Here is a 26,584-nt window from a genome sequence, read left to right as displayed (position 1 = left end):
CCTGCAGAGCCGCCCCCTGGGTGCAGAAATGAAATACGGGAGAGCTTCACATTACACAGAGACCTGTAGCTCACACCTGGTTATTGATGGCCTTGGTGGAGGCCTCTGCCCCGACCCTCCACTTGGGAACTGCCTGCTACTACGGGGGTTGGGCATCTTTGAAGCAATGTTGGAAAACAAGAAAGAGATGCTTCCTTTTCACTCTTTGCCCTCCCTGTCAGCCTGAGCACAACCATGAGGTTACACACACACACACAGAGGTGTACATATATGGACACATACAGAACTTCTCTCAGGCTGCATAGGAGTTCTGCTCATCCTCCTCTCCCCAACAATTAAAAAAAAAAGCAATTAGATTTCGATCCAGTACTTCAAAAAGGATACCAATAGGGTCTGGCTTTAATCAAGGAATATCTACAAAGTTACATTACCAACCTGCAGGCAACTCTTTGGTTTGGGGACCAGAACTCCTCTGGTGGGTGGTTGGGGGAAGGATGCAGGAAGGGCATGGTGAGCAGAGATCAGTGGTGAAGAATTACCATCAAAGCAGAGTGGCTGAGACTACAAGTTCGCAAGGCTGGTTCATGCCAGAGATAGTGAGATGTGCACCCTACGTGCTAAGAATGATGGGGCAGTCTCCTATGACTGCATGGGGTATAACTGCCAAGCCTACTGCTCATGACCTGTGGTTGTTTTTAATTCTTAACTGGGTTAGAAAACTGGAGAGCTTTGGATTCCAGGGATGATCTCCATAAGAGAGAAGCACTGGAAAAGACCAAGTGGTGGCTTTATTAGGGTAAATATATCACAGTTGCTACAGTGAATTGAGCTTTCTCAGAAGCTATTATTTTCTTTGGGTGATTGGCAGGTATAGGGCAATAGCCAGTGGGGTGTCAGTAATATGCCCTGTCCCTGACCTCAAAGGTAAAGGGATAGAAAAGAGAGGGCGTTGACAAACACATTTTCCCACTTCCCACTCATGGCTTATATTATCTCTGAGCATCTCGGTGGCTATTCCTCATTTACTTAAGATGTTTTAGTCATTCTGGATTTGCAAATGCAAGGCAAGCATTCTCCCATTGGCCCCCTAACTGTTAACTATCCTGGCTTAAAATTTTCCTTTGCTCACTTCCATTCTATGAGTATATCGATGGAGCAGCTGGACATTAGAGTTCTTTCTCTTTGACCAAAGGAGCCAAAATGCGGTGACTTTACTTCAACCCCAACAACCCTTGTAAGTAGCCCTGGCCAAACAGAAAGGCTAAGCTGAATGAAGAAAAAAGGAAGACAATTTCATCTACAGTTGTCCTTTTTGACAGCTTCCAAGGGGGGTTTCCCTAGGAATAACAATATTCATAAGAAGCTTTTTCATATGCAAAATGCTTTAGCATATATGTAATCCTCACAACAACCCTGTGAGGTAGGGGTTACTGTCACTTTACAGATGCTGTTCAGAAAAATTTGGTGATTTGTCCAAGGTCACATGAACAGTACATGGCTCAGCCAGAACTCAAATCTAGGTCTTCTGACTTCAAATCCTGTGTATTCTCCTCAAAGCCTGAGGATGCCCAGGGTTGGGGGCACCAGAGTCCCAGCACCTTCAAAACAGAAATTGATACAAAATGTTCAAGCCCTGTAGGAGTCCCAGGACAGCCAGGAGAGTATATCTGAGCACAGTTTACAAAGGAACAGCCTAGGCCCTCCTGAACCTTATCAACCAATGGCTCTTTTGCCATTTCTGCCACTATTACCACCAGTACCATGTGACCACTATACAACGTATTCCACATTTAAACAACTCTGGCTCCTAATTCTACTCCTTTTTTCCCCTTCAGCTTAACATTAAAAATTTTATCTAGTCCTTTTGAAATTATGCTAAGTGTATAGACACAGTAGAAGCAGTCATGACAGAAAATTATTAAGGCTTTGAAAATATGTATTAGAGGCTGGGCGCGGTGGCTCATGCCTGTAATCCCAGCACTTTGGGAGGCCGAGGTGGGCAGATCACGAGGTCAGGAGATTGATACCATCCTGGCTAACACGGTGAAACCCTGTCTCTACTAAAAATACAAAAAAATTAGCCGGGCCTGGTGGCGGGTGCCTGTAGTCCCAGCCACTGGGGAGGCTGAGGCAGGAGAATGGCGTGAACCCAGGAGGCAGAGCTTGCAGTGAGCCAAGATGCACCACTGCACTCCAGCCTGGGAGACAGAGTGAGACTCCGTCACAAAAAAAAAAAAAAAAGAAGGTATGTATTAGAATTTTCTTTGAGATTTCACTCCTTTTAAAAATGACGTCAACTCCTGGGTTAGGAAAGCAAGATCAGGGAATAAGTGTCCTAAGAAACTCCCATCCCAGGCCAGACAGATGCCTACCCGTGGCCTGGTAAAGGTCCTGGGATCTCAAGCTGATGCAAGCAATTTGTGTACACCAAGGCAAGGGGTCTCAATCCTGCAGTGAAACCCCTGTGAGATGAGGCAGACAGCAGATTTTCACTTGATCAAACACTTGCTGCTCTCAACCCCTCTTTGTTTTCCCATCCAAAATTTGGACCTCTATTTAGGCGCAAGACAGTGAGTAAGAGCAGCTCCAAAAGATGACGTATGCAAGGGGAACTCTTCTGTTCAATCCTGTAATGTTTTCTGTTAGAGACAGCATAGGCTACCTATCCCACTCCTGCACCCCAACTGTTAAGACAGAAGGGAAAAGTACAATGTTCATCAATCATATCTCTGGGATGCTGCAGCTCCCTGACCTGGGCCCCTACTTGAGCTAGGAGAAGAACACCTCATGAAAACAGTCTACCTATAGTCAGGACTTCCCCAAAGCAGACTTTACTTTTTGGTCCATCGATCTTGGCTCTCACTGTTCTCCCTGCTTCCCACCCCCAACTGCCTCTGCATGTGGGCTCAGAAGTCATCATCTAAAGAATTCCATTGCTCACCTCCTGCATAGCAGCACAGCCCCATGAGGCCACACACCAGATGGAGGGGATAAAAGTACGAGGTCATGGCTTCTTGCAAGAGGCTTTTTCTTAAACTAACCCTGACTCCTGGAAAAGAGGCAGAGCAGGAGAGTGTTGAATGAGCTGCTGATGACAGCAGCTTCATAGGTCTTGTGTATAAAGGAAGGAAAAAGCTAACTTGGCTTTCCGTGGAAATTTACCTACTCCCATTTTCAGGTCTACTCCTGGTCTCACATCTACTTCTTGAAGGTGTCTAAGTAGAATGCAGAGATTGTCAAGCTACAGGGTTAACTCCTTCCCAATTGTAGGGATCTATTCAGCAGGCTGCCACACACATGCTGAGGTGGAGGCCAACCCCTGAACACATGCGCTGCTTCTTTAGGAATGTAACTATGAAGTAAAAGGAAACAGTAAGGAAGGTGAACTGGAACTCTGGGGAAACTGAAAAGGTCATCAATAGGCCTTCAAAATATTTGTGTGTAATAAGTAGACACAAGAGGCTAGAGGAATATGATCATTCCTAGAATAATTATGCTTACTGGGTGACAATATACAGAAGCAACAATTACAATAAAATGAAACAGTTTAATGGACTAGGAAGCAGAAGTCTGAGAATAAAAGAATTAGGTTAATGAGATTAAGCAGAGATGGCATTCCACAGGAGGTGACTTTTGAGTTGAATTTTTAAAAGATAGCTTTATGTGTTTTATGAACTGACTGAGGGCAGTCAGAAGAAGGCATTCTAAATAGAGGGAACTGGTATGTGCTGAAACTTAGAAGCAGGAATGTACAAGCAATATATAAGGAATTTCAAGCAAGTACACATTATATACACTGGGGAATACAGAGAAATTAGAATGCTGAGATCAGGGCTTAAATAATGTGAGGTGACTGTGTGCACCTAGACTGTCAAATGGTTCAGCATCCCCTATAGAGCCACATAGTATCTTGATTTATGTCAGTAAACATCAGGGCACCTATGGAAAAGCACAAGGATGAGTCCATTTGTTACAGACCCAGGGACTAACAGAGATCTACACTGTAAAGTTCAACAAAATGCTACATATCATTAACTACAGCTCCTTATCATTTGAGATTCTGGGCTAAGTAAGAGATATCAAATATCCTATCCAGTACTGTGATACATTAATGTAGGCTTACAGGCCCAGAACCTGGCATAAATCAAGCCAAACCCTTAAGAAATTAGAATGTGAAAAGAAAATAATTTAAAATAGAAAATACATGCTTCTTTTCCTCACTCCCAAACTTAAAACTTGACTGGTCCTACATATTCTACTTGGTATATTGAATTTTTGCAGCTAGCAGATTTATCGTATCTGAGGCCATAGTGAATAGAAGAGCTGCAAAAGAGCTTTAGAGACTGCAAAACCAGCTCACTAATAAATGAGGAACTTTATTCTAATTTACTACCAGGTGCTGAAGTAGCAGCCAAAGAAGGAGACAAATTCTAACTTCATGATCTCTAGTTAGGTGTCTATTTTCCTGCATTTGCTAAAGGTAAAAATCGCTACTTATGGGGCTTTTGTCATACTTAACCAAACTTCCCTAACTTCTGAGGATAAAAACCATAAGGGCAATCTTGTTCTTCCAAAGCAGTTCCCTGGTGCCACTTTCAGAAACAGAGTATTGAACTATGGGTCTGACCCAGTGTGGCACTGAGTGTGTGTGTACACTGAATAAGCCAAAACGTGTGCCATATTCTAGGTTTCTGCTTTACTTAACTGGCAAAATTTGGTGCTGTAAGGGAGGCAGCCACAAAACCAGTGATAGCATTTGTTAGTATCATCTTAGTTCTCTTCCCTCCCCTAGGTAGTTTATAAAGGGTGATTTCTGAAACCCTTCGCAAAAGAAAAGCTCAAGGGTTTACATTCAACTGTGACAGCACTATGAATTCATTAAGAAGCATGTTTCAGGTTGCACTGTAATTTCCCTATGTAATACAAACCCATGGAATCTGACATAAGCTGATTGCTCATGCTGGTTGTTTTATTTACATTTCTGAATGGAAAGGATTTCAATACTCATAAAATATCTAACTGGCTTATTTTTCATCTGTTCTCCCAGAGAAGCTATTATAAAATAGGCATAGAGACAGAAGTCTCAACTTGTATAACTGGTTAAGCAACCAGGGAAATGTTATTGCTCAAAATGCAATTTTAAAAAATTCAATATGGAACTTGAGGCCAAAAAAACAGAAGGTTACTCTCAATGCCATCCAAAAGATAAAAGTTAAAAAAAAAAAAAAAAAGGTAACTATGCTCATTATTTTCAACCAAGTTCTATGGAGGGTACCTTCACAGGAGCTCAGTGGAACTGGGGTTTACTTACATCTTTTTTCTGGGAACCTAATGTTAGCAGACACAGTTGCTAGTTTGAACAGGAATGCAGATGAATGGATGAAAGTGGGCTCCCTACCACCCAGAAATATGAATGTGCCTCCTTACCAATATGCTACAAATCAGACCTCTGAATTAGAAGATGCCATCATGCAACTAACTTACTATCTGGAGATGTGTATTTTGTTAACCTAGGCAAAGAATAACAATTTCTGCTTATTCCAGTAGGTGTGACAAGCTCAGAGAAGTGAGTGACAAGCTAGAGAAGTAATAGTTACCAATAAAGTAAATTCCAAAGCCGAATTCCCAGTTTTCTGCCTCCAAGTTGTTGTTCAAATAGTTTATCTTCCTTTCTTCTACTGCAACACTAGGTTAAATCAGTACATTCTACAACTCTCTAGTATTATTATAATGTTTGCATGAGTAGTTTAGAATTTAGCCTTGGGCCTGCTCTTCTACCATTTTACCTATTTACTGATTACATTTTACCATATTTACTGATTACATGCCTAATTTGTATAAACTCAAGGAGAGGTTCTGTGTCTTTTTGTTTGTTTTTTGAGATGGATTCTCGCTCTGTCACTAGGGCTGGAGTGCAGTGGCATGATCTTGGCTCACTGCAACCTTCGCCTCCCAGGTTCAAGCAATTCTCCTGCCTCAGCCTCCTGAGTAGCTGGGATTACAGGCACCTGCCACCACACCAGGCTAATTTTTGTGTTTTTAGTAGAGACAAGGTTTCACCGTGTTGGCCAGGCTGGTCTCAAACTCCTGACCTCAGATGATCCACCCACTTTGGCCTCCCAAAGTGTTGGGATTACAGGCGTGAGCCACCGCACCCAGCCTCTGTGCCTATTTTAAAACATATATCCCAAAGTCATATCCCCAGTGATCCAGCTAGTCTGTTACTTTAATGAGACAGCTCAATAAAGATAGGAAATATTTTTTCAGTTACTTAAAGAGAAAATAATACTGGTGGTTCTCCCTGTAAAGAGGTAGAATTGCCAAAAATGCAGAATTGATCAGCAAAACCCAGCTATAAAGAAAGGGCAAAAGGAACTTTATTTTAGTGCCTTATCCCAATATCCTTTTATTTAGTTTTTTGATTAACATGATGTGTGCCTATTTTCAGAATCAGTGACTGCCAGCTGCAGCTCTTGACATTATCAAGTGAGCTCTGGAAAATTCTGGGTAGCTCTTTCCTATTCTCTCACATGCCCAAAGAACTAAGTAATTTTGGTCCTAACTCTTACTATTCTATTCTTCTTCACATGAAATCACATTGTTTCATATTGAAAACCAGGATGGCTATTAGTTCTTATTAATCTGTCATTATTAGGAATGAGAGGATATAAAAGAGGTATATAAAATGTATGAGTGTAGAGCTTTTGTCTAAGGCAATTACTCTGAATCTGAGGTGAAACATTTCTTAAATTTTGAATTGTGGAGCTCTCCATTTTTTGATAAATTATATTCATATAAACATTATAATAAATACCACTGCTTACAAAAAGATGAATTCCAGCTGCTGGGTATAAAGATGAAAGTACTCCATATCACATATTTGGAAAAGAATAAAGATATCTCTTTCTATATGTTCTTGCTTGACCTAACCGAATAAATTCTTCTGAAAGGAAGCATAATCTATTAGTCTAGATTGACCTTTTGGGTCACTATATCTTACGGGAGCCATGTGAAAATAACTCACCATTCCCTTCCAGTCAAATAAATGAATATTCAAGGATGAACTCATCTATTGTGGCAATAGCTTCTACCTTATACTAATACATCTTCATGCCCATCTCAAACCCCCTACCACTAGACTATGAGTTACTTATGAACAGGGATTATATTTTATACTTCATAGGTACCCAATGAATTTGAAATGCAAAGACCTGTTATATGTTATAGAACAATCATTACCATATTTTAGCATGTTATAGAACAATTAAAACCATATTTTAATTTGCTGAGGCTCTTTAAAAATCTAAACTTTGAAAACAAATCAAGACAGGCCCTATTGGAGTCCTTCCATTCAATAAGCCAACATTCAAAGAAGACTCTTTTCAGGTTATCCAGGACTCTCTGAACTGCATGTTCTACTGCAGTTTTTGTTTTTTGTTTTTTAAAGGTGGTATTACAAGAGCTAAAATTCACCAAGGGCAAATTAGTAAGAAAAGTCTTCACAGCTAGGGCTTAGCCAAATTAGAATCCCTGGGCTCGCAATAAGGGCTAAACCCCTAAAGGGATCAGAGTCTAATAAATAAAAAACATCCAGCTGAATTTTATCAGAGGGAAAAGTTTCAACTTTGAGTGCCCCAGCAACCAAGGATGAATTATGCATAAGATTAGTAAAGTGCCTTCGTCCACACCCTAGACAGAGAACATTTTTCTATCTCACTGTGACTGAAGGAAAACCAGCAATGTATTTGCCTGCCAAGAACAGCTGTGGCTGTACTCTTGATAGGAGTCTAACAACACTGTCGGATTAAAATTTAATTGTAAAGCTGCTGCTACCTGGGAGTAAAAGCATGAGCTCTGGCTTCAGAAAGAAACTGGGACTGCAGCATATTGAATAAATGAAGATGAGAGCTGGCATGTTCCTAACAAAGAGTGTGGGAATGTGCTCCCTTCTCCAACTGTCCCCTAAGCTGCATCTTTCTCTCTCTGTCACATTGGTCATCTGCAAGGATGTTTAAAGGAAACATAGCCCTTTTCTACACTTTGAACAGTTTTATTTCTAGAATGCTTGAAATTACAGAGTGAGGTCAGAAGGTGATTATGTGATCTGCATTCTCTGAATATCCTACTCTTAATTTTGTTAAGTATTATTGAATCCCAAATAATTTCTCTCCTTGAAGCTGGCTACTGTCAAGACAGACCTAAGACAATCTTAATGTTATTACAGAACAAAGATAATTTTATGATTTCCTCAAATTCAGATAGAACACCCAATTAAAACCCAATATTTTATTGAGACCTCATGAGCATTAAGGAACACACCCAAGTTTCCTACCTATTGAAACAATTACTAGAAGTACCTCTGCTACCTAAAATTCCTACTTTAGGGAAAAAACTTATAGGTTATGATATTTTAGACCAAAAGTTTATTATGTTCAGTTTATCTTTCCCCTACAATCCTTCACAAACTTCCCCTTTGATTTTGAAAGAAGACTGATATTGAAACATAAGGTATACATTTATACTTCATATTAAAACTTTAAAAAAGTAACTTGAGAGTCAAATTCCCTCTGAATCATTACAAACCAGGGCTTACTGTTTCTTTAGTATTATTGTACATTTTAAGCACTTAGAGAGGCTGAAGTCCTTTATGCAGTAACGTTTGAGTATGCAACGTAAATGACCAAGCGGCATTCTTTCTTAAGTAGCTAACTAGCAAGACGAATGACATTGGAATGAATCAGTTTGAAAGAAAAGCATATGTGCGTTATTTTATTTTATTTTATTTTTGAGATGGAGTCTCGCTCTGTTGCCAGGCTGGAGTGCAGTGGCGCGATCCTGGCTCACGGCAACCTTGGCCTCCTGGGTTCAAGTGATTCTCCTGCCTCAGCCTCCCAAGTAGCTGGGACTACAGGCGCGCCACCACGCCCAGCCAATTTTTGTATTTTTAGTAGAGACGCGGTTTCACCATGTTGGCCAGCATCGTCTTGATCTCTTGACTCATGATCCACCTGCCTTGGCCTCCCAAAGTGCTGGGATTACAGGCGTGAACCACCACGCCTGGCTGAGTTCTTTATTTTTAAGTAATTAATTTATGTATATATGTATATATGTACCTATTTATTTAAGACAAGGTCTTGCTCTGTGTCCCAGGCTGGAATGTGGTGTTGCTATCATGGCTTACCATAACCTCCAACTCCTGGGCTCAGATGATTCTCCTGTCTCCGCCTTCTAAGTAGCTGAAACTACAGGGGTGCGCCACCATGCCTGGCTAATTTGTTTTTATTTTTACTTTTCATTTTTATGAGCTCTTACTACTATAATTACTACTGTAATTGCCCAGGCTGGTCTCGAACTCCTGGGCTCAAGCAATCCTCCCACCTCAGCCTCCCAAAGTGCTGGGATTACAGGTGTCAGCCGCCATGCACAGCTTTCATTCTTTATTTTAAAGCATTGGAGTTCATCAAACAGACTTAAACTGTGAAGAGTACTCCCAGGCAGCTTATTTGCCCACTGATACTTGTCTTTGCAGTAAACATTTCTCCAACCTAAGCACCCTTTTTATTTTTCTGACAATCCACATCAGCATCTTCATTTAAAACTCTTCTCCAAATTTAACTCTTTTAGGAAAGTTTCTCTAGCAAGCCACTGGATATCACCACTCTGTCATTCTCTATTCCCTCAGCATTACTATCTCTGGTATGAAATTTATTCTTTTGTACTCATTTCAGTGTAAGTTATGAAGTGATATATTATTGAAATCAAAAGTATGTATCATGACTAAAAGTAATAAGCTATCTTATCAATTGTGTAATTTTAGGCACATCACTTAACTTTGATGACTCAAACTTTACATCTATAATGTTCCCATGGTTTCGGTAAGTCTATGTTCCAATGGCTCCAGTAAGAATAAATGAGGATATAAGTATAATCTCTTAAAAAATGAAGCACTAACTGAAGTCTGAGTTACTCTTGGTTTAGAATTGTAATACATTATGTAGTCTCACTAATTTAGTTCATTTGATTGGTAGGGGAAGGGAGCCAAACTCCACCAAGAAAAAAGCTAAAAACTATTCCTCAATATTATAATTTTCTTCTGTACCCCATGATTCTCCCAATTTAGAGGACTATGCTGGGTCTGCAAGATAGAGATGTTTTCTAAAACAAAGATCAGTGTTTCCTATTGTGAATTATAATATCACTAGGAGAATGGGTTTCGAATGAGTGATTTATATCACTATCTAAGCACAGCTCTTCTAAAAACTGCTAAGCACTCCATGTGTCCCAAGTGCTAATGATTAAGCAATAAATATATCAGTAGCAGTTAGTGACATGATGTCCTAAATTTTAGCAATGAGATTTTCACTATGAGGGGGAAAAAAGATGATTAAACATATGTGAAACAAATTCTGGGAGAGCTTCTGTGAACCTCATACTTGACAGGCACATGTTAATGGGAAAAAAGGATGCTTTCTACCAACTTTAAAACTGAATTAAACCCTGGGGAAGGGATATACACATGCGTTAAACGGTATATTGTTGGCTGGGCGCAGTGGCTCACACCTGTAATCCCAGCACTTTGGGAGGCCCAGGTGGGTGGATCACTTGAGTTCAGGAGTTCAAGACTAGCCTGGCCAACATGGTGAAACCCTGTCTCTACCAAAAATACAAAAATTAGCCAGGCATGGTGGTACATATTGTAGTCCCAACTACTTGGGAGGCTGAGGTGGGCATATGGTTTGAGCCAGGAAGGTGGAGATTGCAGTGAGCCCAGATGGTGCCACTGCACTCCATCCTGGGCAACAGAGGCAGACTCTGTCTCAATAATAATAATAATAATAATAAGTACATTGACATGGCTGGGCACGGTGGCTCAAGCCTGTAATCCCAGCATTTTGGTAGGCCGGTGTGGACAGATTGCTTGAGCTCAGGAGTTGGAGACCAGCCTGGGCAACAAAGTGAGACCCCATCTCTATAAAAAATTTTTAAAAATTAGCCTAGCATGGAGGCACATATTTGTAGTCCCAGCTACTCGGGAGGCTGAGGTGGGAGGATCACTTGAGCCCAGGTTGCAGTGAGCCAAGATGGCACCACTGCACTCCTGCCTAGGTGAAAGAGTGAGACTCTGTCTCAAAAAAAAAAAAAAGTACATTTTCCTAACTTTTATTATTTTCTTTCCCCCTTAGAAGAGCTCAGTGCTTAGAAAATCTGGATGAATAATACCAGCAATTTCACAAATTTCTTAGTTTGGTTCTTTTTGAAGCAGAAAAACAAGGATGAAACATGAGAAATACCCTTCTAGGAGGTAGAGAACGTCTTTTCTCTTGATCCAAAATCCCAGTTAGTAAAGAAAATTAAAATTGAATATGCCAGACTGCCCAAATAAAGACTTTAGATGCACCAACAATGGAACAAATATGTGAACATTTAAAAATTTTGACCTGTCACACAATAGGTTTATTTTATTATCTGTATTATCTCTGGGAAACAACTCAGATTTATAACTGTGGAAATAGCATGGTTATAGAATATTTTACAGAAATGTAAGTTTAGTTACATTTCAAAATGTTTTTAAAACTGTATCAGTTCTTACGAACTAAAAAAGTCTCATAGCTTTGAAAGTAATCCATTTTCAAACAAAGTGAAGAAATTTATTTTAATCATTAATTTAATTTCTGAATGTGGCCCTAGGAATTTAATAAAGAAGTATACAACTATCATGTCACAGGTTATAATAATGGAAAACTCAGAACCTTTAAAAAAACATATATTTTTCAATTGGTATACATTAATATATAGTTATAATTGTTTATTAACTCCCCCGGTTCTGAAGATCAATCTTTTCCCTGAAAAAAATGGTAAGAATAGTGGACAAATCTTCCCAAAAGTTTTGTTCACTTTTCAGTAAAAGACACTTGGCATTTATATCTGCTTATTCTTTTAAAAATGTAATTTGGGAAGAAAAATTTTAATTATTTTTGAGAAGGGACTAAAGAAACCCCAGTGAGACATTCTGTAGAGAGGTTCTTTGTTAGTGTAACATCTGACCTTCTATATCTTTGGAAATCATGCAACTTGGCTAATGTAGTCCTTAAAGAATTAATCAAGCAGATTGTAAGGCCCTAGTTACAGTGGAGCCAGCCAATTATGAGTTGCTCAGAAATTCATCATTGGCATGTCCAACCACATTTTCCCACATAAAGATTAGTAGAAATATGTGGAAACAAAGCCCATTCCCACCGCAGCACAGCTACAATATGCGTTCAGTAAAACAAACTTCAACAAAGTTTTGCTGTACTAAAACAGACAATTTATTTGGGAATCTCTGATTCCTACCTTTACCTGTAACACCCTTTTCTGCCAAAATTGCAAAGACTACCCTGTTTAGTTAAAACCCAACTAGGGACTTTTTTTTTTTTTTGAGATGGAGTCTCGTTCTGTTACCCAGGCTGGAGTGCAGCGACGCGATCTCGGCTCACTGCAACTTCCGCCTCCTAGGTTCAAGCAATTCTCCTGCCTCAGCCTCCCAAGTAGCCGGGATTACAGGCAAGTACCACCACGCCCAGCTAATTTTTTTTTGTATTTTTAGTAGAGATGGGTTTTCACCATGTTGGCCAGGCTGGTCTCTAACTCCTGACCTCAAGTGATCCGCAGGCCTCAGCCTTCCAAAGTGCTGAGATTACAGGCGTGAGCCACCATGACTGGCCCCAATTAGAGACTTTAATATTTAAACACACTTCTGAATTCAAAACACTAAAGTCACATACCACAAGTCTGAGTTTATCAGTAAGTTAGTGAAACCCCCAAGACCATCTTTAAGTCTTTTCACTGTTGTGATAACACCCTCCCAAGCCTTGCTAAGAAGAACACTTTTCTTGCAAGAGAAATGAAAGGGGCCAGAGTAGAAGATTGGTTCTCTAAGGAGAGGGCAGTCCTGTTGTTAAATAAAGAAGCTCCTTTCAGATAAGCAGAATCAGATTCCAGTTCAGTTGGTTTGCTGGCTACCCTTACTTTGAACTCTCATATTTAATCCAGCAGGCTTCAAAGCAGGTGAGAAAATGACCTACCACTTAAAAGCAATTTTTCCTTTTTCAGGAATTCTGGCCTTAGAGAATATCAGCTCTGATATAAGCACATTCCACATCTCCAGGGATTTATGCAACACTTTTTCATTGCTCTGTGTCTAATGTCAGACTAGGTTTTCATCTCAGCCAGGAGAAAAATCAGGGGAAAAAAGTCCTAACTTGCTAAAAATGAAGTCTATTCCACATAGCCGTATACCATGCAAAAGAAGAGGCACTAAAACCATTAGCCATTCTAGTTCATTCCCTTTCATTTCTCTAAATCTGATGTACAGTGAGAATTATTTAAAATCAGTGTCCAGTGCCTGGCCTCACCATAACACAATTTTTTTAACAAATGCATTTTAAGAAATTCAAACTCAATTTGCTCTGGCATGTGAGCTATTACGAAAAGATATTAGACGAGAAAGAGACAATGGTAACAATAAAGAAATTTAGGAAATTTTTTAAAAGTCTGTCTTCTGAAATAGAACAAGTATGTCTCAAAGATTCTTCACCAATTTCTACTTTATTTGGCCATCAAATATCTGAATTAACTGGAAATGCTAACACAGACAGTTTGCAGCTTACCAACAGGTTCTGTTCTACAAGGTAGTTTGCCAGTGCCTAGAACCTGAAACATTTCTTCACTTTCTACATTCATATACACATAATATGCCAGAAGCATAGTATTACAGTATTTTTTTTGAGACAGGGTCTTGCTCTGTTGCCCAGGCTGGAGTGCAATAGTGAAATCATGGCTCACTGCAGCCTCCACCTCCCAGGTTCAGGTGATCCTCCCATTTCAGCCTCCTGAATAGCTAGGACCACAGGTGCACACCACCACGCCTGGCTAATTTTTTTGTATATTTGGAAGAGATGGGGTTTCACCATGTTACCCAGGCTGGTCATGAACTCCTGAGCTCAAGTGATCCGCCTGCCTTGGCATCCCAAAGTGCTGGGATTACAAGCACGAGAGCCATTGCACCTGGCCTACTAATAGTGTTTTTAAAATTATACCCAACCACCATTTATACTACAGTTTCTATGGAAAAATGCATTTTGAGCTGACTGTTAGGACATATCTCCTTTAAACAAGAAGGGGGTAGGGTTTCCCACGATTGCACTTTGGTGATGATGATGACAATAAAGGTAGCAACAACAGCTAACACTCACCTAGTTTTTACTGTGGGTAGACATAGTCCTAACACTTGCATATTTTAAAGTCATTTAACGCTCACCAAAACCCATGAGAGGTAGTAGTATTCTCATTTTACAACTAAGGGTAGAAAAGGTTAAGTAAGTAACCCGAGGTTGTATAGCATTGTTTCAGGGCTAGAATTCAAAGCAAAGCAGCCTGCCTCCAGAATCTATTTCATAACGACTCTGCAATGCTGCCTTTTTTCCACCTTGACAAGGCAGCACTATCGAGCTGTTCTAAATTCCTCTTACTGCGGGTAGAGTACAGCAAGTTTCTCCAAGCTTTAAATGTATATATAGGATCACCTGGGGATCTTGTTAAAATGTAGATTCTGATTCAGAAGGTCTGGAATGGTGCCTGAGGTTATGCATTTTTCATGAGCTCCTGGGTGATGGTGATGCTCCTACTGCATAGAGCAAACACTGTGAAGTGGTGAAGAAGCGTAATTTAAGTCTCTAGTTCCCTTGCTGTTTGTCTGTCTATAGAAGCATCTACACATTGTGTTTATAAGCTGGAAACTGGCCAGGTGCGGTGGCTCACGCCTGTAGTCCCAGCACTTTGGGAGGCCAAGGTGGGTTGATCACTTGAGGTCAGAAGTTCGAGACCAACCTGGCCAACATGGCAAAACCCCATCTCTACTAAAAATACAAAAGTTAGCTGGGCGTTGTGGCACGTGCCTGTAGTCCCAGCTACGTGGGAGGCTGAGGCAGGAAAACTGCTTGAACCTAGAAGGCGGAGGTTGCAGTGAGCTGAGATCACGCCATTGCACTCCAGTCTGGGTGACAGAGCAAGACTCTGTCTCAAAAAAAAAAAAAAAGAAAAAGAAAAGAAAGCTGGAAACTGCCCATACCACAGTCATTTCCCATTAACTCTTAAATGGAACCTGCCTTTGGAAATCCTGCACAAATATTGGTTTGCAGGAACTTTCAGTAAATACTTAGCTTTTAGGGTTTTAAAATGTACATGTAAAGGCCACAGGGCTAAAAATGTGGCTGTAAAAGTTTACCATTAGGCACATTCTTAACACTATATACCATCACCTATACAGATACCAAAATAAATGCTTGTTTATTATCCATCAACTAGAAAAGCAGAATATCAATATCTTTTGGTCTGAAAAAGAAGCTTCCATTTAAAATATGTAATTATTCATTCTTAGTCTCTACTAGAGGAGTGCTAAGGAACTTATGCTATGTAATTGTAAAGGTTCTTCTGGTGCCATTAGTGACTGCCTAGGTAAAGGCAGACACTATAAACATTAATTGTAGCTTGTACCCCATGGAAATATACTACTAACAGTTGGTATAGATCTATTCCAGATTCTAGATCTCCCTCCTTGCTCTGTTTCACTTCCTTCCCACTCCACTTGCCTGAGACAAATCCAAGAATCATCTCTCCCATTGCTTGCCTGTGATCTCACATACACAGTTGCACATTTTCTTTCCAGCTATTAAATGGATGGAATTCTCTTTCTAGGCCATTTTTATTCCATGCCAGATTACATAGTAAGGTCATTTCAGTTTGAGATGCACTCACTCAACTATTAGCACTATTGCAAATAACAGCTATGAGTATGATCACTAAGTGTTCATTTTACACTGAAAAGAAATAGAATAGTCAGTTTCCAAACCAAATAGCTATACTCCCTGAACAACAGTGGAAAGTCATTCTTCTTGAAGTTTGACCCAGAATCAAGTGCAGACTCAGACTCCTAGGCCTACAGCCAGTGGCAACTTAACACATTATATGGTTGACCTTCAGGGAAAAAGGGAAACCACTGCTCTTACCACTGGTGCCAGAAAAAAGCCAACTAATCTTTAAGGCACAAAATAAACTATTCTTAAGGCAGAAAAAGAAACTGTGAGGAAACAAGTTAGAATGGAGGCATATAGAGAAAAATACAGAAAATACATTACCAAGTAAGGACTAGTTTTTCCATGGTTCTCAGTGTTTTTATTTTTGGGAATATAATTAATCAGCATTTTCTTTTTGGGTTTTAACTCTTACTACCTGGTAGAAATGCAAAGATGTACAAGAAAGACGCATTTTTAAAAAGGCTTGGAGACTTAAAGGCAATTATCTTTGCTAATTTTACTTTGAGCCAGTGACATTAATAAGTTCATATAGAAAAGTAAATAGTTGCTGGGCATGGTGGCTCATGCCTGTAATCCCTGCACTTTGGGAGCCTGAGGCGGGCAGATCACTTGAGCCCAGGAGTTCAAGACCAGCCTGGGCAACATGGCAAAACCCTGCCTCTACAAAAAATACAAACATTAGCTGGGCATGGTGGCATGTGCCTACAGTCCCAGCTACGCGGGGGGCTGAGGCGGGAGGACTGTTGAACCCAGGAGGCGGAGGCTGCAGTGAGCTGAGATCGTACCACTGCACTCCAGCCTGGGTCAGAGCGAGACCTTGTCACAAAAAAAAAAAAAAGAGTAAATAGTGATGGGATACCCACTCTAGTATCAGTCCTCAAGTATTAACGGGTTCAGGAAATGGGGAAGTAGTTCAAAACTAAAGGGTAAAAATGAAAATAAAGAACTACACATGGTTCTATATCCAAGTCTGGGGAAGTAAGAACAAGCAGACACAATAACTTGGAGAACCTTTGAGACATAGGCACATTCTGTACCTAGGGACAAATGTCCCATCTGTTCCCCCACCTTATGTACCTATTATCCATCCTAGTTGTGCTCTTGAGTTTAAAGTTCAACAAATCCTGAGAACGAATGATTTCATTTAAATGAAAAAAATCAAAGGGTTTGTTTACAAAATAGGGTATTTTTAAAAATACCAAAGATAGTAACAAATGCTGTTTATCACCAAAAGTGATCTATAAGAGCAAACTTTATAATGTTATATTGTTACAATCTTATATTGTATTCTTTAAACTTTTAAGCAACAGAAGTAGCTCAAATCACCAAAAATTTATGTTTGATGTATTTATGGCAGCAACTAGATACAAATCAATTCCTTTAATTTACAACAAATATCTTCCATTGTTCAGCTGGGTTAGCACAGGCAGATCAGAGATGGTTTCTTGTGTGTTTTACAAATAATCTACACAAGTCCTTGAGATCATACTTACAGCTTTAGCAAAAATACCCATGATTTCAGGAAACTGGTGAGTGAGAATGGCTATCATTGCTGTAGAAGAGCAAAATCCTGCTGTGAAATGGATGAACAAAGGAAGCTCCTTTTTTGGGTAAACAGAAACATGATGAAAGGCTGCAATGGAGAATATGTAAGAATCAATTTTATTTCAGAATAACATGTAAACAAGTCTGAATCTTTTCAAATGAAATCTGTTTTTAAAAATTAAAAAGAAAAAAATTTAAAAAGGAAAGTCTCTGGCTAAGCAAGGTAGAAGACAGTTATCCGTTATTTATCCCAGCATCAACAGCATATCTAAATAGCCAGACAACTGTGCTGGGTGTGGGAACAGGATGGCATCATGGGAAAGAATATTGATTACAAAATCATGCTGAGGTGATTTTGAAAAAAAGCTTTGTCATTTATTAGCTATGTGATCTTGAATAAGTTGCTAAACCCTCTAGAAGTTGCTATGGAGAGTTGTAATGATGAACATTTTAAGTGCTTAATGTGAGTTGCAGCCACAGGTGGTGGTTCACGTCTGTAATCCCAGCGCTTTGGGGGGCCAAAGAGAAGGATCGCTTAAAGCCAGGCATTGGACACTAACCTAAGCAAAATAGTGCTTAAAAATTTAAAAAAAATTTAAAAATTAGCCCAGCATGGTGGTGTGTGCCTGTAGTCCCAGCTACTCTGGAGGATGAGGTGGGAAAATCACTGGAACCCAGGAGTTTGAGGCTGCAGTGAGCTATGATCATTCCACTGCACTCCAGCCTGGGTGACAGACCTGTCTCTAAATAAATAAATAAATAAATAAATACATTTGAGTTGCTACTTTTTTTTTGAAGAAGAAGAGTCTCGCTCTGTTGCCTAGGCTGCAGTGCAGTGACACGATCTCGGCTCACTGCAACCTCTGCCACCCAGGTTCAAGTGACTCTTGTGCCTTAGCCTCCCAAGTAGCTGGGATTACAGGCACAGGCCACTACGCCCAGCTACTTTTTTGTATTTTTAGTAGAGAGGGGTTTTGCCATGTTGGCCAGGCTGGTCTCAAACTCCTGGCCTAAAGTGACCTGTCCACCTTGGCCTCCCAAAGTGCTGGGATTACAGGTATAAGCCACCACACTTGGCCTTGAGTTGTTATTAATTATTGTTCTTTGGGAGCTCAAAGACTAGTATGGAGAAAGAGGCAGACATGTCATTGGTGATTTCCTAGGACCATCAGTTAATAATTTTACCCAGTTATTAATGTGTTTATATATGTGGCATTTCATTAGGCACTGTAAAACTAAAGTAGGTAAGACGGGAGCAGTGGCTCATGCCTGTAATCCCAGCACCTTGGGAGGCTAAGGTGGGTGGATCACGAGGTCAGGAGATCGAGACCATCCTGGCCAACATGGTGAAACCCCGTCTCTACTAAAAATATAAAAATTAGGTGGGTGTGGTGACACGCGTCTATAGTCCCAGCTACTCAGGAAGGCTGAGCAGGAGAATCGCTTGAACCCGGGAGGCAGAGGTTGCAGTGAGCCGGGATTGTGCCACCGCACTCCAGCCTGGCAACAGAGCAAGACTCTGTCTCAAAAATAAATATGTAAATAAATAAATAAATACAGTAGGTAGGCCAGGTGTGGTTGCTCATGTCTGTAATCCCAGCACTTTGGGAGGCCGAGGTGGGTGAATCATTTGAGGTCAGGGGTTTGAGATCAGCTTGGCCAACATAGTGAAACCCCATCTCTACTAAAAATAGAAAGATTAGCCAGGCATGGTGATGTGCACCTGTAGTCACAGCTACTTGGGAGGCTGAGGCAGGAGGATCGCTACCTGAGAGGCAGAGGTTGCAGTGAGCCAAGATCATGCCACTGCACTCTAGCCTGGGCAACAGAGTGAGACTCTATCTCAAAAAAAAAAAAAAAAAAAAAAAAACCTAAACTAGCAAACTGAAGGCCTAGTATTCTGACCATAAATAAAGTCCCTTGTCTTATTTTACCATATTTACACATTTACTCAGCTATTATTTTTCTAGTGATTGGATATTTCGTTATCAATTATACTCAAGTATTTATATTTTATTTGAAATTTGAAAATACTTGAATAACAATACTGAGATGAGCCTTTAGAGTACTTAACATGCAGTAGTTGCTCAATAAATGTCTGCTAAACTGAGAGCTATTCTGGGACTTCATTAGGCCAGGAAGTTGACCGCTTAGGGCTGGATACTAACCCAGGAATTTCTGATGTAATATCCTGCATTAGTAAGGGATGACTAATTTTGTGCTGAACCAAGGTCAGCTATAAATTTCACTTTTAAAACATAATGATTCACAGAGATTACACCTAAGCTTCCTTCAACAGCTATATTTTAATTTTTATTTTACTATATTCAGAAAGTATATACCAAAACACAAACCCATTAAAAATCCAGAAAATTTGCAGAACCTTGAGCCATGATTAAAGTAAAAGCACATCAAAATGGAAGTTTTAAAAGTTAGAAACATTAGAAACTGTAGAGAACATTGTGCTTTCAGCACCCAAAGAACCAGTCAGCAATCCCCTTTGCCCTGTCCCTCAGCCATGAGAGGCCAACTTCTTCTTCTTCCCAACTTCAAATCAAGAGAAACAAACCCTGCTATTCAAGAAGGTGGGAAACACATACAAGACAGCAAAGTTAGTAATATTAGCTAACCTATATAGCATTTTATGGTTTATAAAGAACTTTAATTTATATTAGCTCATTTAATTCTTTTCAGTAACCCTAAGAGATAGTATTATTCTCACTTTATAAGGTAGAAAACTGCATAGCTTTAGTGAGGAAATTTCCTAAAATATGAGATTTTTATACTGTAAGAGAGACCTAATTATTTCTTCCTGAATTGCTTTCTGTAGATTCATTTGTCAGTCAATGTTTGGCTAATACATCAAAATAATGGATGACTATTACAGAAACACTCCCTTGGAACGAAAGTTCAAATTTCATCACTGGCTTGTAGAGAAAAATTTATCAGAAGGCATAAAAGACGACTAAATAGCTATGTGAACTAGGGGAATAGTTCAACTCTGAACTTATGAGGTCCATAAGCAAATTCCAGAATGCGGTAAGTCATATCAAAGTTGAAGGAAAATTAAAAACAAAAAACATTAAGTACTCCTGGGTATTAAAACTCCTTATTGTTAACAATTTGTTCATTCTACCACAGTCAGAGACAGAAAAAAATACTCTAAGAACATAAAATATAATCAAACAAAACCCCCCAGCATATTCCCTCTCTCCTACCTTCTGGAGTTTGCACCCTGTATGGAGTTAGAATAAAGGCTTGCCAAAAATAAACTGTTTGGTCTTATAGCTTACAGCTTTGACAACCCTGATTTTATTCATATTACTATGTAAAATTGGCCTTATATTAGACAACCTTTGTAATAATTTACAAAGGAGGGCATTATTTTAGGCTAAATGTATTAGCTTAATATAATACACTCTTGCATACTGACGTTCCATAATTTAAGGTCCATTCTTTTGCCTTAAATATATTTGTTCCTGTTAAAACGGAAAGACAACAAGAACTACCACCACCACCACTTTAGAAAGGAAAATAAAATTTCTCTCATTAATGACATCTTAATTGCTAAAGTCAATGGATTCTTCTTAGTATTTACCTTATCTATTATCTTGGATATTACTCCTCACTTGGAAATTTCTTCTTCCTTTTAGTTCTAGTATATCTAGTTTTAGTTCTTGTCCTGTCTTTCTGACAACCTCTTCACCGAATCTTCAACTGTCTTTCTGCCACTCATTCCTTAGACATTTCTGTGCATCCATGGTTCCACCCTCAGTTCAGTTCTCACTGTATACAGTTTTCCTTAGTGATTTCATTTATGCCTAAGACTTCTTTTGCTACCTAGAAAATAATGACTCCCAATTCTGTTTTTTGAGATGTACAGAGGAAGATATATGAGGACCGCTGGCAATTTTATTTACGCAACCTAATCCTGTCTTTAGGCTACAGCTGACTGGACAAGGAATAAACACCTGGATAAATCTGATTCTCTCTCCCAGAAGTTTTAGAAGTGGGATTGAGGCTGGGTGCAGTGGCTCACACCTGTATTCCCAACACTTGTTGAGGCAGGCAGATCACTTGAGCTCAGGAGTTCAAGACCAAGCTGGGCAACATGGTGAAACCTCATCTCTACCAAAAATACAAAAATTAGCCAGGCATGGTGGCACATGCCTGTGGTCCCAACTACTCAGGAGGCAGAGTGGGGAGGATCTTTTGAGCCTGAGAAGTCGAAGCTGCAGTGAGCCGTGACTGCACCACTGCATTCCAGCCTGAGTGACAGTGAAATCCTATCTCAAAAAAAAAAAAAAAAAAAGAGAAAAGAAAAAGTGGGATTGAGATATTATTCATTCTGTATTGTTTGCCTGAACTCATGACATGTAAATAGAGGGCTGTAGGGGCCTCAAGTCTGGCCACATGGTTGTCTATGAAGGGAAAGCCAAACTGTAAAGAGAAAGATGTAAGAATGAAGTGGATACACTGAGAGAAACAGAAACGACAGAACACAGAAGGAGAAAATGGGGCTTGGGAGGAAGGAAAGGAAAGTAAGAATAGGAAAGACTGAAAAAAGCAGCCAGGGACAGAGAGATATACAAATAACTGATTCCTGGAAATCCTAATGGCTTTCCAGTCCCCAGTTCTAGTCCCTTATGAAGTCCAAATATAATTGTTGCTTTTGAGTTCTCTGATAACCCAGTGTTCTTCCAACAAATTACTATTTATGTTTAAGCTAGTTTGAAGTTGCTCTCTATTACTTATGCCTACAACATTCACTAATTATAAATATTATATGTATACTTCATAATATACATTATATACATAACTTAAAAATGTATCTATACCTATATATTATTTAGAGAGAGAAAATATAGACTTGTATGTATATGTGTTAAGTAGATTATACAAGAACATATTTAAGCATATAAATCTCTACATATGTACATATATATATATACACATATACAGGTATGTATGTATATATGGATGAGATGTTACACAGGCAACATAGTCAAAGCTTGAACTTATTTATTTCCCCAACCCCTATTCCCAAACCGGCTCCTCCTGATATAGGATAGATTTACCATTCTCCAAGTCACTGAAGTCAGAAAATTGAGAATCATTCTTGACCTCCTAGAGAGCTAGGCCCTCCCTTCTAGAGCTTTCTTTCTTTCTTTCTTTTTTTTTGAGACAGAGTCTTGCTTTGTCACCCAGGCTGGAGTGCAGTGGCACGATCTCGGCTCACTGCAACCTCCACCTCCTGGGTTCAAGCAATTCTCCTGCCTCAGCCTCCTGAGTAGCTGGGATTACAGGCGCAAGCCACCACACCTGGCTAACTTTTGTATTTTTAGTAGAGATGCGGTTTTGCCATGTTGGCCAGGCTGGTCTTGAACTCCTGACCTCAAGTGATCCGCCCAGCTCAGCCTCCCAAAGTTCTGGGATTACAGGCGTGAGCCCTGTGCCCGGCCCTTCTCAAGCTTTCTTATAATATATTCCATACATGTAGCACTTAACACATTGTCCGTCATCTTTTTTTTTTTTTTTTTTTTTGGAGACAGAGTCTCTGTTGCCCAGGCTGGAGTGCAGTCTCGGCTCACTGCAACCTCCGCCTCCCAGGTTCAAGCGATTCTCCTGCCTCAGCCTTCCGAGTAGCTGAGATTACTGGCACGTGCCACCATGCCGGGCTAATTTTTTGTAGTTTTAGTAGAAATGGGGTTTCTCCACGTTGGCCAGGCTGGTCTCGGACTCCTGACCTCAGGTGATCTGCTCGCTTCAGCCTCCCAAAGTGCTGGGATTACAAACATGAGCCATCGTTCCTGGCCTGTCCATCATCTTTTTATCAACTTTGTTAGCAGCCTAGGAGTTCAGAATAGGGTGAGAGGGAGAAGGCATTAATATTTAGCATTTTAGTTAAGTACTTACAATGTGCCAGCCATGTTTATAAGAATAAATTAATGAATTTGATTAATTCAACCAATATTTATTGAATACCAATTTTTATGGTAACCATTATAAGAGATACAGGAACAATGGCCAGGTGTAGTGGCTCACACTTGTAATCCTAGCACTTTGGGAGGCCAAGGCGGGTGGATCACTTGAGGCCAGGGGTTCGAGACCAGCCTGGCCACCATGGTGAAACCCTGTCTGTACTAAAAATACAAAAAAAATTAGCTGGGCGTGATGGTGGGTGCCTGTAATCCCAGCTACTCTGGAGGTTGAGGCAGGAGAATCACTTGAACCTGGGAAGCAGAGGTTGCAGTGAGCCGAGATCAGAGCATTGCACTCCAGTCAGGGCAACAAGGACGGAAACTCCATCTCAAAAAACAAAAAAAGAAGAGAATCCTGGCCTTCAAGGAGTTTACAATCTAAAAGGGGAGATTAAGAAGTACACAAAGCACTTCAAGAATTCAGAGTAGGAAAAGATCACTTAGCAGATAAAGGAAAATACAAAACATTAGGAGAAAAACACCAGCATACTCAATTTGCCATAATCTCTCCTAAATTTTCATTTATCAGTTTAAACTTATCAACTAGTTAAGTTTGATAGTTGTAAACCTGCAATTTTCCTTCCTAGACTTCAGTTTTAATGGCTCAGTATTGTAAAAACTGTAGCACAGGTTTATATCACATAAGAAAACATGGTCCTAGCGTTTATAGCCTTCGGCATGGTTGCTTCTCAGCTAAATCATAAAAAGAGAAGTTAAACAGAAATTTACTAGTTTACAGAGAAAAGAACAGATGATAAGGCAGCTGAGACACAAAGTGTAGACTGTTCTTTTGAGACGTCTGGCTTCCTAAAGGCAGGAACTAGACTGAAACAGTATCAGCAATCATAATCCTACATATTTCCAGTTCTCCTTCTAGTTCTTTGACTGCTCTTTTTCAATTCGTTCTTCTTCATAAAGATTGTTTGGGTCCTTTGCCTTTCCATATACATTTTAGAATAAGCTTGTTACTTTGTGTGTGTGTGTGTGTGTGTGTGTGTGCAAAATCCCTCCTGGGATTTTGATAGCGATTGTATTGAATCTATAGATCAATTTGGAGAGAATCGTCATCTAAATAATATTGGGGCCAGCCATGGTGGTTCATGCCTGTAGGCCCAGCACTTTAGGAGGCTGAGGCAGGTGGATTGCTTGACCCCAGGAGTTTGCAACCAGCCTGGGCAACATGGCGAAACCCTGTTTCTACCAAAAATACAAAAATTAGCCGGGCATGGTGGCATGCACCTGTAATCTCAGCTACTCAGGAGGCTGAGGCACAAGAATCGCCTGAACCCAGGAGGCGGAGGTTGTAGTGAGCTGAGATCGCGCCACTGCACTCCAGCCTGGGCGAGAGTGAGAATTGGTCTCAAATAAATAAATAAGTAAATAAAATTGGGTCTTCCAATCCATCAACATGGAATGTCTCTCCATTTATTTAGTTTTTCTTTAATTTCTCTCAGCAATATTTTAGTGTACGTGTCTTAAAATTTCTTTCGTTAAATTTATTCCTAAGTAGTTTTTGTTGCTACTATGATTGCTATTGTTTTCTAAATTCAATTTTCAGATTGTTCATTACTAGTATATAGATATATAATTAATTTTAGTGTATTGATCTTATATTCTACAACCCTGTTGAACTCATTTATTAGTTCTAAGAGTATTTTTATGGATTTCTTAGGATTTCCTACATAGAAGATCATGTCACCTTTGAATAAAGAGAGTTTTACTTCCTCCTTGCCAATAACGAGTGCCTCTTATTGCTTTTTCTTGCCTGGTAACACCAGCTAGAACCTCTAGTACAATATTAAATAGAAGTGGTGACAACAGATATCCTTGTCTTATTCCCGATCTTAGGGGGGAAAGCATTCAGTCTTTCTCCATTAAGTATAATGTTAATTGTGGGTTTTTCAGGGATTTTTTTTTAAATCAGGTTGAGGAAGTACCCTTCAATTTGTAGTTTACTGAGATTTTTTCTTTTTATCTTGAATGAGAGCCAGATTTTGTTGAATGCTTTTTCTGCATCTACTGTGCTTTATTCTATTAACTATGGTACATTACATTTTCAGATGTTAAACCAAACTTGCATTTGTGATGTAAATCCCACTTGGTCATGGTATATAAGCCTTTCTACATGTTGCTGGATTCAGTTTCCTAATATTTTGTTGAAGATGTTTGTGTCTATATTCATAAGGGCTGTTATTTTATAGTATTTTTATATCATATCTTTGGTTTGGTATCAGGAAAATACTGCTCTCATCAAATGATTTGGGGAGTATTCCTTCCTCATTTATTTTCTGAGTTTGTGAAGGACTGGCATTATTTCTTTTCTAAAAGTTTATAAGATGACAGTTCTTGTTAATATCTTTAATCTTGGTGTCCTTTGTTGCATCTAGCACAGAGTTTTGCTCAATAATTATTAGGAAATAAATTGAATTATACAACTACATCCCAGAAGTGGCTAAAATAGTATTTAAACAGTGTCCTGAATTTAAACCAAAGGCACTTTTAAAATGGAGAATACTATGACAAACAATCTAAACTTACTACTTTTAAGTTTAAGAAAACTAAAATATTTACTTACTAGGTAATAGCTCTCTATCAGCCATCTCTGTGCAGCTGGGATAAGGGTAAAATAGATGCCCTTTCTCTAACGGGTATGGAATCATTCTAAAAGCTGAGGAAAAAAAAGCATGTGTTGATACTCAATTCTGTCTCATTTACCATCCTATATTTGGAGACAAATTTATATAGAAATTTCACATACTATTTTATTTTCTTTTTTTAGTGAGACATTTAGATACGAGAAACAAAGTAAGCAAAAGAATAAATAAGGGGAAGGATAAGATTTATTTAGATAATAGTGAATGGTCTAGTCTGGCTGGAGTAAAACTATAGGGAGTGATAGATGAGACTGGCTGGGTCCTTCTTTGCTTCAGTCTCCTCATTACAAACACAATTGATAATTCCAAAGCAGAATTGATAATTCTGCCCCTTACAGAAATCTTCATATAACTGGGATGTATATAACTGTTGTGGCCATTACTATTGGCAACCTAAAATAGTTTTCAATGGCTCCTAACTTCACATGTGAGTTTCACCAAAGCTTTCTATGAGCAGATCTTTTTTTTTTTTTTTTTTTTTGGAGACAGAGTCTTGCTCTGTTGCCCAGGCTGGAGTGCAGTGGCGTGATCTTGGCTCACTACAAGCTCT

The 26,584-nt window shown here is 39.5% G+C and overlaps 1 protein-coding gene across 39 annotated transcripts in view; it reads right to left on the bottom strand.

The window, feature by feature from the left end:
• ST7L (suppression of tumorigenicity 7 like) overlaps positions 1-26,584 on the bottom strand; it is a 102,863-nt gene that overhangs the window by 6,702 nt on the left and 69,577 nt on the right. For 12 of the 39 annotated variants that reach the window (XM_055355059.2, XM_055355043.2, XM_055355053.2 and 9 more), the window contains 3 exons: positions 25,956-26,048; positions 17,348-17,487; positions 368-1,598 (listed from right to left, as the gene is read on the bottom strand). In XM_055355059.2, the coding sequence (XP_055211034.1) occupies positions 1,500-1,598; positions 17,348-17,487; positions 25,956-26,048 (332 nt within the window). In that variant the 3' untranslated portion in view covers positions 368-1,499. Of the gene's footprint in view, positions 1-367; positions 1,599-4,688; positions 14,682-16,189; positions 17,488-22,917; positions 23,250-25,955; positions 26,049-26,584 lie in introns of those variants that run through there. The other 27 variants (XM_055355094.2, XM_019019480.4, XM_055354993.2 and 24 more) reach the window with 14 other exon arrangements.

Source organism: Gorilla gorilla, chromosome 1 (assembly GCF_029281585.2).
Source record: "Gorilla gorilla gorilla isolate KB3781 chromosome 1, NHGRI_mGorGor1-v2.1_pri, whole genome shotgun sequence".
Lineage (NCBI taxonomy): Eukaryota > Metazoa > Chordata > Mammalia > Primates > Hominidae > Gorilla > Gorilla gorilla.
This window is presented reverse-complemented; position numbering and strand designations above follow the sequence as displayed.